The sequence below is a fragment of the Benincasa hispida genome, chromosome 12, assembly GCF_027475165.1.
Source record: "Benincasa hispida cultivar pf3 chromosome 12, pf3_genome.v1.1, whole genome shotgun sequence".
NCBI classification, from domain to species: domain Eukaryota; kingdom Viridiplantae; phylum Streptophyta; class Magnoliopsida; order Cucurbitales; family Cucurbitaceae; genus Benincasa; species Benincasa hispida.
This window is the reverse complement of record NC_143489.1, coordinates 13,906,728-13,923,906: the sequence shown is the minus strand read 5'-3', so window position 1 is coordinate 13,923,906 and position 17,179 is coordinate 13,906,728. Positions and strand designations below refer to the sequence as shown.

At 28.3% G+C, this 17,179-nt stretch overlaps 1 protein-coding gene and 1 long non-coding RNA gene across 2 annotated transcripts; one reads left to right on the top strand and one right to left on the bottom strand.

Annotated features, from left to right (window-relative positions):
• Positions 1-9,471: 9,471 nt before the first annotated feature.
• On the top strand, positions 9,472-12,361 carry LOC150031788 (uncharacterized). Its single transcript, XR_016525092.1, has 2 exons — positions 9,472-9,728; positions 11,728-12,361. It is a non-coding gene; the product is annotated as an uncharacterized LOC150031788 (long non-coding RNA).
• On the bottom strand, positions 11,493-16,871 carry LOC120092888 (NAC domain-containing protein 7-like). The gene is made up of 4 exons (XM_039051132.2): positions 16,433-16,871; positions 13,319-13,491; positions 12,934-13,208; positions 11,493-12,240 (listed from the first exon to the last, which is right to left on the bottom strand). The coding sequence occupies exons 2-4, from the start codon at positions 13,476-13,478 to the stop codon at positions 11,686-11,688; spliced, it is 990 nt and encodes a 329-aa protein (XP_038907060.1). The 5' UTR covers positions 13,479-13,491; positions 16,433-16,871; the 3' UTR covers positions 11,493-11,685.
• Positions 16,872-17,179: the final 308 nt, after the last annotated feature.

Here is a 17,179-nt window from a genome sequence, read left to right as displayed (position 1 = left end):
GGACTTTGTAGGTTGTATTGCTTCAGTTTAGTAATTTTAAGTTGTTTCAATCTATATGTTGTAGTTTTGGTATATTATTTCATTGATGTAGGTGCTCAAAGTGACGAGTTCAAGGTGGGCTACGTTATTCTTATGGAGGCAGGAGCATAGTGAGCGAGATTTGGCTAGGATTACTTCATACGAGATTGATATATACATTTTTTTTTTAATTGTTCTTAGAGGGGATGAGGTTGTTGATTGTACAATAGGAAATGTGTTCATATGGGGGTTGATAGTTGTTATACTTTTGAAATTGCTCATATGGGGTTGACTATAATGTTGGAATTATTCATATGGGGTTTTCCATATTCTTTTAACTTAGAAATACTTTATGAGGTTGTAATATTGACAATGTTAAAGAAGTAAAGTTTTTATAAAGAGATATTGGTGGAAATTTGATTGATATATAATATTGAAAAATGCGTGTATTGTTTATTTGATTGGTGAATGTATGTCAGATATATACCAAATGTGGTTGTTAGATCAAAATACATGAGCTTATAGGCAAAAATGTCAACATTACAGATTTTGCTAAAAAAATCACCAGCAAACTTCTTGACTTTTTTCCTTGTCAAGATTATAAATATTCTTGACATGTTTAACATGTCAAGAACTCTCATATTCTTGACATTTCTAACATCAAGTGTCAATGTTTCTTGACGTTTTTTAGATATCAAGGATCACTTTTTTTTTTACGTTTTTTTAGATATTAAGTGTCACTTTTCTTGACCTTTTTAAAACGTCAAAATTGACATTCTTGACATTGGCTTCCTTGACGTTTTTTAAAACATCAAGAAAAGTGATTCTTGACATTTAAAAAACGTCAAAAAACACTGTTTTTGTATTAGTGCATGTTTTTCAGGATTTTATGTTTTAAAATTTCTAGTTTTATTGTTTGAACTCGAAGTTTTGGTATTTGTACTGTAGACTTTTTCAAAGAATTTTCTAGTTTTGTTTTATGGTTTTAAGGGTACCATGCTAAATGAATTTCAGTTATTTAGTTTTAATAAAGTTAATTATTTTTTGCTATTTATTTGGTGTTATTAAGTCATGAAAATATGTCAATTTAAATTGTATGCATGCATGTTATAATAATGACCTAGTTAAGTCCTAGGGAGTCGGGTTGTTACAAAGAGAGAGAATGATTTTCTTTTCATTTATACCCTTGTTATATCCATGTATCTATATTTAAACTAGCCAAATCAAAAATCATTTTTTTTTTTAAGAAAAAAATATATAAATATATGATTTGTAGCCTCGGGCCTTAAGACTATCAAATTCTGCTCCCTTCGTATCACCAAAGAAGTAACAAATGAGCTGAGCTCACTCGTCAGATTCGTATAACCTCGAGGACTAAACCTACAGTGACACTGTCGATGTTACATATGTTGCATGTGAATGTCAAACAATGGACTCTATAAATATCTTATTTCTCCACCTCAAGAAGTAAACAACGTTTTAAATATTTAGTTGTATTGTACATTTCATATATTAACTTAGACATTAGAGTATGTTGGGCTCAGCACCACATTGATGCAAGTTGTCTTGTAAGTTAACTTATACATATTTTTCCAACCAAAAGAGTCCAAATAGTCAGATGATCGAGACAAGATAGGTTGACCAATAAACCACATATCTTTAATAGGGAGTAAAGCCTAATGTTAATGGGTGATTTTTTTGGACCTAAGACACAAGTCAAAGGCTAGAGAAAACTAGTTGATTGACCAAAATGCCTGTGTGATGTCATTTCAAAAAGTCTTTGAAAGAGATTTTATCCTAGTGCAGAAAAATGGAAATGATATTGATTTAGTTTAGATGATATAATATAAAATTCATCATAATAATTTATGAATTTAAGTTTTTTTTAGATCAATCAATGAATTAATACGTTAATAGATAGTTTAAAAGAAAGACATCAAATCGTGTTCCACCAAAATCCCCACCAAAAGAATTATTCTCTTTTTATATTTTCCTTCATTTAATTTAAACCCACATACATTCATTCAAATGTCTCCTAAAAAACCACCATTATTTGTATAATAAAAAACTCTACTTGCATTGAAAGACATAGTATACATATACATTTTTTGTTTGAAAAGGTATACATATATACATCATCATGGGATAATTTCTTTATTCTTAATTATGTGCAACACTGTTTTGTGTTTTTACTGTTAGTGCCTTCTACAAAAAGACGAACCAAACCAAAACATGTCTAACACTGTCTCATCCAAACGAGAGAGAGAGAGAGAGAGAGGCAAGCCAACAAAAGAAACTAAAGGAAACAAGGAAATGACATTTGTCTGAATGTGGTTCCCTGGGAAAGGAAACATTACAAGAAATGGAGGAATGCGTTGTCGTGGTCTACATCTTGTCATGTCCATGCCTATCTACAATCATTACATCTTTCGACTTTGTTTAATATATAATTACTTTCATGTGTCTTTCACTATTCATATTACCTTGGAGAAAGGGAATTGATTAAACAAGAGTAAACGATACATTACTGCGGGATATATATCTACTGCTATGCCAAGTCTCATTCCTAAATTTACCAAATTAGCATATGATTCCTGTCTTGTATTTTCTTGAGAGAGTTGAAATGTTAAAAAACGTGAAAACTTAAAAATGGACAATAATATAATATAGCAAGAAAAGTTCTCTTTTTAACTCAAAATGTATGGAGAAAAATAATGGTTAGAAACATGACCAACTCTATTAAGAATCGACAATCAAAGATAAATAGAAAAAATAAAACAAGAGAGATCAATATAGAATTTACGTGGTTCACTAACAGTATATTAGCTACGGACATGACATAAAAGGTGAAAAAGTTTTATCCAAGAGAATAGTATAAATTATAGAATTGAGGTGCCTCTAGGATTAAAGAGTTTTTAAAATGAATTTTTCTGAACTCTAGTGTCATCAAAGTAAATAGCGTAAAGATGACAAATACGTAAATAACTTAGGTAATGTAAGATGTTGTACTTGGTCGTTTGAAGTGCGACATATACTAGATTCCAGACATTCCAACAATCTCATATATAATGACTTAGATTAAGAGAGTATCATGGATGTATAAACTTAGAGACCATAACTCGATTGGAATGAGACATTTTGAGTGAAGTCAAAACAAAGTTATGCTAACATGTGTGCCCAAGAGATATATGGAGAATTTATTTGTCCTTTAACAATTGATACCATAGCCATCAGACTTCTAGGCTTAGTCATGTCTTTATGCAATAATCCCGAGTGACGAACAATAGTTGTAGTGATCCATAGTCATGCTCTATCAAACAAGTGGTGTGCCTAGAGAAGAAAAAGCTAGCGTGGATGAGAGCAAAATCTCATTGAAGCTATAAAACAAATGGATGACTATATGATAAGAGGTTATGTAGTTCTTTGTATGACGAAGGATTGTCAATTATGACCGTGACCAAAAATCCCAATTGGATAGTGCTAGAAAAGGAAATCTAAGTATATAAATGAGAGAGAATATTTTCATTCGTTATAAAATAGTTTTTGTGAAACATAAAACAAAATTATGAGATTCTACGTGTTTAAATTAGTTGACAATATCTCACTATTATCAAGATATTCTAAGAAAGACCAGTTGTTTTTGTAAAAATATGAATAACATTTGAGAGGGAAGAGCTCATAACTCTTAAAAAGTTTCTCAGAGAGAATAAAAAATGGTTGCACAATCATTTAACAAATATGATGATGAGTACCAGGAACATTATTTACATATAAGAAAAAAGAAAAAAGAAAATATTTTTATCCTCTTATACGTTTTGGTATATCGTACGTACAAATATTTGAATCATTTTCAAGTTGCACATGTTTGTTCATTTTTTATAGTAGTATTTTAGTTAAACTCTCCATACATATTTTATATTTAGTATAATTGTTGGACCTTTTGTTCTTTTCTCTCATTTGTAAAGTTTAATCAATTACTTTGTCTTCCCTCCAAAGAATTTCAAGCATGCCAAAGTATTTGATTTTAGAATATAAAATTAGGGGTGTTAAAAAAATCGATAATTCAAAAAACTCAATCAATCCAATCTAACTCTTCGAAATAGGGTTTTGTATTTGATTATCAATTTATGGATTGTATGACATTGGTTCATGGGTTCAGCTAAAATTAGTTTGGATTGAATCGAAATAATCCATGAATTTATTGTTAAATTTCAAAAATATTTTTTTCCCCTTAGGATACGATTATATATATACCAATATTTATTTAAATATTAATTAATATTATGATAATTTTTTGATTATTTATTCTTCAATAAGAATTCTTAAAATTTAAAAATTTAAGTTCTTAAATGTAATTTTTCAAAATATATATTAAATTTGAGATTCAAATCTTAATTTAATATTTAAAACTAATTTAAAAAGGTAATTATTTTACGTGATAAAATTGTTAAAAATATTTTCAAATATAACAAAATGTCACTGTCTATCCGTGATAGACCACAATAGACATCTACCATGATAGATATCTATTAGACATTATAGATGTTTATCGCAGTCTATCGTGATCTATCACTAATAGTAATAGTTTACTATATTTGTAAATAAATTGATTGATTTTTCTTTATTCGAAAACAATCCAACTAATAATGTATTTTACATATTAATATATTTTATTTTCCTTTTAAATTGATTAAATGACTAAAATAATCAAACCAAATTAATCCAAATACCTCATAGATTGGGTTGATTATTTAATAAGGATTCTTTGAATGTAACAATATTTACAATTAAAATATAATGGAATTTAATCTATATTATATTAAAAGAGACATTGAGAAATAATCTTTTCTCCTTATTTTGCCTCTCATTTTACCCTCAGCAATGTATGTATCTTTTCCTCCAAAAAAAAAATAAAAATAATAAATAACTTTTCATATTTTTTTCTCCAACAAACACAACTTCTCAATCAAGTATCACTTCTATAAAATAACTACCCATCCCGTGTATTTCCACGATAGAGGAAACATACAATCATCAAATAACGTGTGTCATTTATGATTTTTCTCTGTTCAGTATTTCTTTCTTTAATCACTATGATTTTTATATTAGGAGATTTGACAAAACGTATAATCAAATAAGATATTTTATCTTTTTTTAAATATTGTAGGTCATCTTTTTAAATATTTTGATGCGTCTAGAATTTTGTTTCTTGAGACATAATTTCAAAATACAATCAACAATTCATATAAATTTTGAAACGTCCAATAAGTTTGTATTTTTTGTGTATTATTTTGTGTGTCTCTCTTTAATTACGAGGATTTTTTCCAAGTGATTTGACAACGATATCATCAAACAATGTATTTCATCTACTATTTTTCTCTTTTTTAGATTTGTTTTGTGTGTCTCTTTAATCACTAGGATTTTTATTTTAAGAGATTTGACAGTGACAAAGTATCATAAGGTATTTCATTTTTCCCCCTTTTTAAGTATTGCTTGTCATCTCTTTAAATATTATTATGCATCTAGATTTTTGTTTTTTGTGATGTAATTTCAAAATACAATCAACAATTTTATTTTATTTATTTTCATATACATTTTGGAATGCCTAATAAGTTTGTATTTCTTGTATATTATTATGTGCGTCTCTCTTTAATTATTATGATTTTTTTCAAGAGATTTGACAGTGATATCATCAAATAAGACATTTCTATTTTATTTTATTATTTTTTTTTTTTTATCTTTTTAACATTGTATGTCATCTCTTTAAATATCATGATGTATTTAGATTTTTATGGGACATTTTAAAATATGCAATAAACAAGTTACAAATTTAGTTTTATTATCTATACATTTTGGAATGCACACTAAATTTGTTTTTATATATATATATATATATATTCTGTGTATCTTTTTTTAATTTTAAAGTTTTTTTTTAAAGATTCGACAGTGACAAACATATTATTGTATAAGATATTTCATCTATTTATTTTTCTCTATGTGGTTATCATCCTAAGTGTATTACAAATTTGCTTTGTGTTAAAACTTAGAACAACCACATGTGCCAAATTCGAATAGATTTAATTGAATATGTTTATTATTAAATCTTGAAAATAAGATTCTATAACTAAACAGAATTTTTCTTTTAAGAAATTTATTTTATTTTTATATATATATTTTTAATCAATGTGCCTTTTTCTTCCAGATTTGATAATAATAAAAAAATCATCAAAAGAAGGTTGTTGATTTCCGTAAACAAATTTTTTTCCATCAAAATATTAACCACTTTTTAGTTTAAATGATAAGTTTAATGATTTGTTTATTAATTTCTATTAATTTATGGGAATGTTTCCTATAGGATAACTTTTCTATAAATATTCTAACAAACAATTGATTGGTCGCAATATCTTTTTTTTCAAAAAAATTACCAGACTTTTATTTTTCCAATTGGATTTTCACTTTTATTTTATGAATGTTCAAATCTTGTAAACAAGTTTATGTTTCCAAACAAGTTTAATTGAATATGTATATTTTCTATATTTTTAAGGTTCAAATTTTGAAAACAAGATTTAATATTTGAATAATTTTTTTATTTTTAAGAAATTCATTCTATTTTTATATACATTTCTTTAATCAATATGTTTTTTTTTTCAATATTAGATAAGAAAATCTTCTGGTTTGTCACATTTTTCGTTTTTCTGTTTATATAAAAAACTATTTTATTCCTACATTTTTTTTTTTTATTTCAGGTGGTAAGTTCAATTGGTTTGTTTATTACTTTTTGGGAATGTTTCCTCTAGAGAAAATATTCTAAAAACAAATAAGTAATGGATAGTAATATTCTTTTTCTATTCCTTTTTATTTTTGCCCAAACGACTCAAAATTAAGAATTTCATTTTTGTATTAAATTTTACCTACAATATATTCATTATTCTTACATTTTATGGATATTCAAATTTTGATAACAAGTTTATATGTATCTAAACAATTCTACATTTTGTGTTAAGAAGATATAATCATTTATCAATAATCTATTTTAAAATGCATGTAAATATAACTCAAAAACTATTTGAAGTTCTTCCTCTTGATTTTATGAATGTTTATTTATTTATTTGTATCTAAACCATTCTCTTTTGTTTCTTTAGTTTTTTCAATTTTAAGAGCATATAATATAATTTTTCAATACTTTATTATGCTGCTCTTTTATAAATTATAATATCTAACTTTTATTTCAAACACCTCGTATATATTTTAATTCTATCCATCAATTTTTTTTTCATTTCTCTCTTCCATTATTTTAAAATTGAAGGTCAAGTATAGTTATCATTTTCACTTAATTAAAATTACATTTATTCACCATTAATATTTCACCATAAAAATTTATATTTCAAAAATATTCAACCATATCCATTTTTTTTTTTATTTTCATGGTAAATTAACCTAAAACAAAATACGTATAGTTTTAGAACTATTTTTTTCATTACTAAATTTATGTCGAATATTTTTTATTTAAGCTAAATGATATATATATATATATATATATATTTAATATTCAAATTCTACCGTAAAAAATTTAAATTTTAACAAAATCTATCTACTTGTCTCAATTACCCCTATGCAAAAATCTAGCTTTTTTCTTTTTTCTGAAAAGTGTTTATGTCTGTTGTTGTTCCTAGATACGCACAAAGTTATTACCTCTAATTATAGGTTTCCAAAACCATTGATATTGTCTGTTCAATTCACACACAAGCAAATTAAAGTTATTAACCTTGATTTCTGTTTAAATTTAAGTGAAATTTTTTTAACTAATTTTGAAGACAAAAACTTTCTTTTTATCACCTTTTGATTTTCGTTTCGTTTTTAACTTCTTTTTTTACTTTTTAAGACATGGATAATTTTAGCCCAATTAAAAAAACTAAAACTTAATGCTTTGGAAACGACATCTTTCCAAAATTTTTAAAGAAAAAAAAAAACATTTGAGGAATTCTAACATTGTTTATTAATATGAGAAACTTGGTGGATTTGGACTCCCGGAACTGTGGAGATATGAATAAAGTGCACAAATAATTGCGACCTCACATTGTCAATTATGTTATCTTATTCTTCAAACCAAATTATTATATTCTTAATTACCAAAAAAGGAAAAAAAAAACCCTAATTTCATTCTCAAGTCTCCACCACACAAATTAACTCTCAAATTCTCACACAAATTATCTGTTCTTGATCAAGAAGTTTCAATTCAAATTTCTCTACTCCCATGTTGAACTAAATTTTTTTTATTATTATTCTTAAATCACCAATTGACCTAAAAGTTTAAACTAATAAGTGGAGGTAAATTTAATAACACTCCCCAACAAGTGGAAATGAATATTAATTCAGGAGAAAACTACAATGCATGAGCTTGAACACAGGATCTCTCCGACCCACAACTTTGATACCACCTTAAATCACCATTGACCCAAAAGCTTAAGTTGATAGGTGAAGTTAAATTTAATTATACTATCTAGCCATTATGATTACAACTTAGAAGTATATGGTTAAAAAATAGTTTTATCTTTAAACAAATTATAGAAAATTGAATATAATATAACTTATAAACTTTATGTTTTGAAACATCTTAGGTTAGAATATATTTTCTCTTTTAATATAGTTGCCACTTTTTTTTATTTTTATATTATTTTCAAGCTCACAAGTTGGTAAAACTATGAAAATATGTTTAAAAAGATCAATTATATATATAATTTAAAATTTTGAGCCATCATGTTTTGGAACGTATGTGAGAAATATACAAAAGGCAACAATAAGTTGTCAACTTTAAAGTAACACATGAATAATATAATCAAGAAAGAACTTTAATTTATAGACCTTAAGGATGGGCGAAGACTATATAATATTCTCCCCAGATGTGAATATTTCTCGCCTATATTTGTGTTGAAAATTAGATTGTTGTAAATAGAGAAAGTCTTCTAATATACGTATAAAGTGGATAATAAATAAATATATATATATATATTTTAATTCAAAAGCTTAAACTAATGAGTTATAGAAGGTAGATTTAATTATATAAATATACTTTAACACTTTTCTTTATTTATAGGCTTAAAAGTTTGTAAAAATATCAACAAGTGAAAATCAATATAAATTAATTAGAAAGAAAAGTGACATTACTAGAGTTCAAATTAGAACAACTTTGTATTACTCTCTGGTACCATGTTAGTTAAATCACATTTGAATCCAATAGCTTAATTGATCTCGATTAAGGTAAATTTAATTATAGCAATACTTGAATTATTATTATTATTATTTTAATGAAACTTGTCTGTCTTCTTTTTATCTCTTAGTGTGAAAGTGAGAGGATGATGCATTTGGAAGATCCATGAGAGCACGCCCAATTATTGTGTCTGGTAGAGCAAGATTCTCATTGCTTAAAAGGGACTTATAAAGCTTTCATGCTTCACCTTCAACTCAAGTAATCAAAGATATTTGGACAGCCACAATGTCAATACTACTACTACTACTTAACAAACATTCTCAAATATTACTCCCATTTCTCCTCATATATACTTTCCCTTCACAAAACCAAACCAACCACCATTCATTTTATTGATTCTCTGTCGGCCACCGCTTTCCTCCCCGCCCTCCACCGTCTCATCTGCCACATTGTGGTTTCTCCGACCTCCCATGGCCACCGCTGCAGCGGTTTTCATACGCAGGTATGTTCAAAAGGCCAAACTCTCAGAGCTACCGTCCTTTAATTTCTAGCCTATTCTCACTTCTATCTATTATTTCAAATGTGGCAAAAGGAAAAGGGGTATACATATGTACTATAAAGAAAAAATAAATAAATAACCTTTTCTTAGCCGTCTCTTGATTGGAAAATGCATTAAACTAATTTATTAAACAAAATGCATTAGTTAATGCTGAAATTTGCATGGTCATAATAATTCCAAATTTGAACATTTTCAAGCCCTTACAAGTTACAATACGTCAATACCAATACCATGACTATATATATTGCCATTTTGATCTCTTAATCATAACTTATTATTAGTCTTTCATTGTATTAGTTTTATTATTCTTTCATTGTATTATTAATTATCAAATTCAATATGCAGTGTAGCATATTGGCTTTTTTTTCCTTTTTTTCTTTTTTGTTGAATTCAACGATGACATGATATCGACTTTTGAAATAGTGTAGGAGGTTGTTAATTACAAGATGAGTGCAAAAGATAATATAAAATTAAGTAATATTTATTAATTGTTTATCTATTACAATTCAATACCTTGAAAACCAAAAGTCATAAATCAATCACGAAATCATGGGCTCATAAACAGATTTTCATTTGTTTAACTGATAATGATAGAATTAGTAACTCCTGTATTTTATAAAAAGAAAGGTATTTAATTGGCATTTATTTTAAATAGTAGTTGGATTATTGTATGATCTCATTTGGAATTCTCGATCTAAGTAATAAATAATATGAATAAGAGTTGTGTTAGAAATAATATTTTAAAGTCGTGCAATAAGAGAACTTTTAAAGTAGTAACTCAACTTAGTGCTACTCTTATCCTAAGCACACTTAACTTCGAAGTTCTAATGGGGTCTAGTGCATTAGTGTGTGTTTGAACTAATTAACACAAAAAGTACAATATTATGCACAAATAAGCTATTTGTTGGAATATTTGATTGGAGCATAAAAGGACTTTTAATAAACAGTCTAGGACCCATAAATATATTTGAGAAGAGTCACTAGTTGTGGCTGCTATTTGATCTAGCGACTAAATCTTATCTTTTTCATGCTTATACGATAATGCTACTACATAATTTTCCTAAATTGACATATTTTCCATATAACTTCTTTTGATTGATCGTCTCTCTTCTTCTAGTATATTTTTCACATACATCCCTCGAGAATGTATCATTTTTAATATTAGTATTATTATTGTTATTTTTAAAAGACTTGGAAATTTTTTGTCAATAGAATTAAAAGAAGAAGCTCTCTGCACAAATTATTCACTAGAATTCCCTCATACATAAATTACACATTAGTAGAATTCTCACATTTCTTAGCTTATATTGTTTGATTTTAGAAGGTTCTTTGTCCTCAAATATCATACTTCATTTCTTCTTAAAGAATATAAACAAAGCCTTGATTATAGAGAGGTGAATAAAGAGAGATACTGTAAAGGAAATGAATAAAATTCCAATATGTAATTACATGGGAAGGCCGAGTTGGTCCTTTGGCATGCAATATTTGAATATAAGCTAAAAATACATTCAAACCATTCACTCTCACCGAGTTGGTTTCCAATAAACACTTGGGATCAATATCATGAGACAAGAAACCTCGTCAAATTTATTCATATAACTATTTAATAATATATATTTTCTTTTCTAACAATTCCCCTATTTATATATATCTTCGTATTTAATATATTAATCAATATTTTTTGCATCATTAAAAGCTCAGCAGTAGTTAATTAAAAAGGCATACCATCCATTTTGCTTCTTTATTATGTACAGCAACCTCATAATATCATTAATATTTGACTTCTCCTTTCAACTGTACCTTCCTATAATTAGTATTTTGTATATTTTCTAAACTTCTTTTGAACACACACCATGTAGAAAATAATTTTTTTTTTTTTTGAAATTTCCCTTTTTGATGATCACTTCCACATATCCACTTGGCAACTTGATGGGGACGCCAGCGCAAACTCCGGTGCCATATCTTTACGTTCATACTCCGACATGGTGGCGGTGCTACCGGAGCTGGGTGGCACTTGAAAAATAGCTCCATGAGAATAGTTTGATTGCTTCAAATCTTGATCATTGCTGAGTTGAGAAGCTACAAATTTTTCCATTACTCTCCAATCTGTCACGTGATCCACCGCATGCTCGACGCCGTAAAGCGGAGTGATGCCGGTGTCTCGGTCGTAGGTATAAGGGAGCAGAGAGTTGGCAGCGGAAGATGTGGGGATTTTTGGACTTTCTAGGTGAGGGAGCTGGAGGAAAGCCGGGTCGTGCAGTGGCGCGTGGAAGTGTAATTCGAGCTCTTGTTTGCAAGGATAAGGTGGGTGGTGAAAGATTTGGGTGGTCGGAGAATCAAGCTCCGGCATGAAGGAGACTTGGTCGTCGTACCAGCACGGCGAGCCATAGTCGCCAGCTTTTCTCACTGTCGGCATTCTCTTCTTGAAAACCCTGCAAACAACCCATCCTTCCTCCTGGTATATACATTGACAATTTTGATGAACTTGTGTTAGAATAATTGAATTTGTTTGATTTTTAATGTATGATTTGTCATATTTTCAAACAGATTCATATTGAATTATTCAAAGTGGGGTATCCATATAACTTCTCTCATTATCATCAATCCTTGATTATACGTTTATGAAAATTAAAGAAACACGGATACGAATCTAATACCAATTGAAACACTATTTTTTAACAAAAATTAAGACATGAACATAGTAAGTATTATTTATACTATAAAAAAGCGGAAGCCAACAAACTTTATATACTAGGGTAGAAGAGCAAATTAAATTTGAAGTAGTTTATAATTTTTGTTTTATATTAATATCAATATTTATTTCATACGCATTTAGAAATGGAAGCAAGCAATTGTAACTATTGTTTAAACATCTACAAATAGCCAACATTTGTCAAACAAATAAAAAAATTTGGGTGTAGTCTAGATTGCATCTTTCTTTGTGCTGTCAAATAATTATTCAATAAAATTTTGTTATATGACAATTTATTTTTTTTAAAAAAAATGATTTATTTTTATTTTTTCTTATTATCTACAGGGGAGGATGTTTCCAAAACAAATCACAAGCGTCACAGACACTATATATGTAATGTGAGAAACAAATGTTGTGTGTAATAAAAGAGAAGAGCTGTGAGTTTAAGGAGTTTACCTGAGGAGTAGCATTTTCATTAGTTTCAAGTCGATATTCATGCATAATCCAATCAGATTTCTGGCCATTGGGAGCTCTTCCTTTATAGAAAACAAGGGTTTTTCTCATACCAACTAAAGAATGACGAGCATAAATAGCTTTGTCTCTTCCTGTTGCTTTCCAAAACCCTGCTTTTGTTGCTCGATTTGTTCGAGTCCCTGTTGGATACTTCTTGTCTTTGTGGCTAAAAAAATACCATTCATTTTGATCTTCACTTCCAGCCACTTTACATAGTTCTATATATATATATATATATATATAATTAACTTCAATAATAATAATAATATCATCATGATCAAAACCCCATAACCTTAATTAGTAGTATTAGTAGTAATTTTAAGTATACCTTGAAGATCCCATGGCTCGATTCTGTAAAGGTCAACATCTTTGATGATATCTAAATCAATTCTCTTAGAACCAACCTTCTTTCTGAGGTAATAATCAACCAATTCTTCATCTGTTGGGTGAAACCTAAACCCTGGGGGAACATGTGGAATACAGTTCATATTGATCCACCACCTAATTACACAATAACAACCCCAAATTAGAAACTCATTATTCGTATCATCTCTAATCAAATGGAATATATATATCTTAAATATGTACGAATTAAAACCCTCACAACTTTTAGGCAGCTGCCTGAGTCTATTTGTGGTTTTTAAAGCTTTAACAAATACTTAAGGGGTTTTGTTAAGTTGCATTTGATAACCATTTAGACATATTTTGGTAATCTTTTGAATTTTTTTTAAAGAAAAAGAATAAGTCTGTTTCTTTTTTTTTTTTTTTTACTATGATTTTCATCTTTCTTAAATATTAAAGGAGTTCAATTCCTATTTTCTTCCATTAGTAATATATCTATTGGGGTAATGTTTTCTCAATAGGTTTTCGAAAAAAGAAAAAAAACCTACGGAGTTGAATTCTTATCCAATTTCTAAAAACAAAAACAATTTTTTAACAATTACTTTCTTTAGTTTTCATAACTTGGTTTGATTTTTTTTTTTTTTTTGGAAAAAAGATACGGGGTATAAGTTAGTAGATGCACCAAATTTTTCCAACTAGATTGACACAATCTTAACATTCTCATCATATCCCACTTCTTTTCATTGACAATATATCAATAGAATAATAACAAAGCAAGAAATTTAAGAGGTTGTTTGGGGGGATCGAATATAATCAGAAATACTGAGAATCTGAGAGGTGTTGGAATGCGAGCGAAATCGAGAATGGAACAAAAATGGGACTGTGAAATGTGAAAACAGTTGAAAAGAGGGTTGGATTGAACATTGTGGGAATAGAATGAGTTTGGTATTACAATTCGAGCTCAAAACGCTCAATCCAAACCTGGATTTTGGATTATATTACATTACATTCCAATTCTATTACAGTCCAACAAACATCTCCTAAATGTGGAAGGAGTGTTTATAGACTTAATTTTAAAAAACTAAAAACCAAATGGTTAATAAACAAGACCTTCACTTTTAATTTTTTGTTTTTGAAATTTATTTTTATTTTCTCTTAATTTTCAATTACGGTTTTCACAAGTGATCTTAAAGAAACACTTGAACTCCTAACTAAATTGTTTTTTGAAAAGACTATTGGGAAAACAAGGTCAGGAGCCACACTGGAACAACTAGATTGACACGAACTTAGCTAGCTAAATTCTAAAAGCATGACAAGTTCTTGGAAACCATTTTTTTAGGGTTCACAACTTGACTTATTTAGCTAGTTGAGATATCCTCATATATTAATTGATGTATTTTGTTAAAAAAGAAAAAAGAAAGAAAGAAAAAGAGCTATTTTAGTGAAACAAAAAAAAGTACAAGAAAGTAGCTAGAGAAAAGTTTTCCAATTTAAGGAAATAGAAAATGTACCATAGGTACAAAAGAACTTGGATTTAGAGTACCAAGTAGCTACATCAAGGTTATTAGTCTCCCAAAGGGTGAGAGTGGTACAGGCTTTAGTTTTTTAAAACATTAGTAGAAGTGGATAACAAAATATAGTAACTTAATTGGTACAATTAATATTTAATTATAAGCTTAATTAATTTCAAAACAAAAATACAAGAACCAGATGGTCATCTAGGCCTTGAGTTTTCAATTTTGTTTCTAAAGTCACCTAATTTTCAATTTTGTTTCAATCCGTTTGTCTTTCAATTGGAAGACATTTGACTTCAAAATGAGTCTAACTCAACTGACAAAGTTTGTACTATCAATTTTATAATTATAAAATTTTATTCTCTCATCCTATGGTAAAAAAGAAAAGGAAAACATTTGATTAATGATTCAAACTTCTATTAATATGAGCATCACTTGATGTTTAAAGACATCAACCCCTTCAGAGGTTCAAATTTATACCGCTCATATTTTTGTACTAAATCAGAAGGTTCAATTTTTTGCATTAAAGGTTTACGTTGGTAAAAATTATATATAGCAGGGTTTGCTAAAATAAGCATAATTAACTGACATCAAGTATGTATTATCAATTTCGAGGTCAGAGATTCAATCTTCCTGCCCTCACGTATTGTTGTCGAAGATAAATAGTAGGTTTACTGATTTTTACATAGACTAAGCAACATAAATATCATAGCCTAGCTTTCTGATCTGTATATAAAGTACATTAAAGAATAATTCTAACAATCCTTCTCAAATCTAAGATATAAGTTAATATTGCATGATATATTTATGAAGAAAGAAACACTTGTAATTTCTTTCACTACTAACCATTAATTTCCAAATGGCAACAATATGTATCAAAGCTTAAGCTTTAATTCTCTTAGGACAATAATCAAGGTTTTTAAGAAGTAATCATAGCTTTTAATAGTAAACCAAACCCTACCAAAAGTTAGAAGCAATCAAGTAGCAACCCAAATTAAGCTAAAATGAGGCTAAAAATCAAATCAGACACAAATATTGAAGACATAACTTAATGTTTTCGCTTTGTTAGGTTAAATTAGCAACGTAAAAACAATAATTATGAGCAATAAATTTAAAAAACCTATTATATTTAAGGCAAAATCATATTGCCACATCTAAACACACCATCTTTCCTTATAAAAGATCTAATTAGAAAAACAAAAATAATGAAAGCATATATTAGGCCATAATTCAAGCTACTTAATTATGCCCTAAATATGCAAAATGTGGTATTTAAGGTTAACGTGGATGAAAAGGGATAATAAAGGTGACATTTTGACAAAGAAAATACTATATATTATAACTAAATTTATCTATTAATTATCATATATTATCTATTCCATTAACTAAATAGAAACAACAAAAGCGTTTTACTATTCAAGGATGAAGTAAGAGGAGTTCGATTCCCACACCTCATAGATTGTCAAAAAAAAAAAAAAAAGTGCATATAACAACTCATAAAATGATATGAAGTAGGTGAAGAAGATGATAAAGAAGATGAAGATGAAGAATAATGATAATGAGAGAATTAAAATGAAAAGCTGAACCTGGGGGAGTTTTGAGAGTTGAGAAAGGCTTATCCAAAGCTCTATAGAGCTTTGTCCAGAGATCTGATAGCTTTTAGGGGCAACACCTCTTTTAGCAAAAACTTTATGAAACTGAGGGACAAAGAATCAAACAAAGTTGCCAAAAGAAAGAAAAAAACTCTCCTTCTCCTTCTTCTTCTTCTCCGCCTTCTCTTTTCTCTCTCTCACAGAGAGAGATCAGATCCCGAGAAATGGACGAAAAGAGGAAGACGAAAAAAGTAAAGGACTTCGAGGGAATGGGAAAACCGAGAGGAGGTAGGGTTAAATAACAAACAAACACAAAAATATATGGCCCAACAATCTGTATGATCTATTATCCTTCTTCTTCTTCCTGTTCTCTCTCATGTCTTTTATTATTTTATTTCTCTTTATGTCTGTCTTATCTTTTTAAATGTGGGAGTTGATTGCTACAAAAGCTTCGAAAGCAATAAAAAAGGAAAAAAAAGGGTGGCGCTAAAATGGCTCATCACACACAAGCAGCAACCTCTTACAACACACCCACCAGCAACTGATGTAGACCATAAAGACAATTATGTTCTTTTTTATTTTTTATTTTTATTTTTCAAGGGATGATAGAGATGGAGATCCAATGGTGAGGATTAGTTGGAAGGCTCTCAAATGACTCGAAAGGACAAAAAGTGAATATTACACACAATTTAATTCACATCATTATTAAACTTATGATCATTATTAATATCTAATCAATAA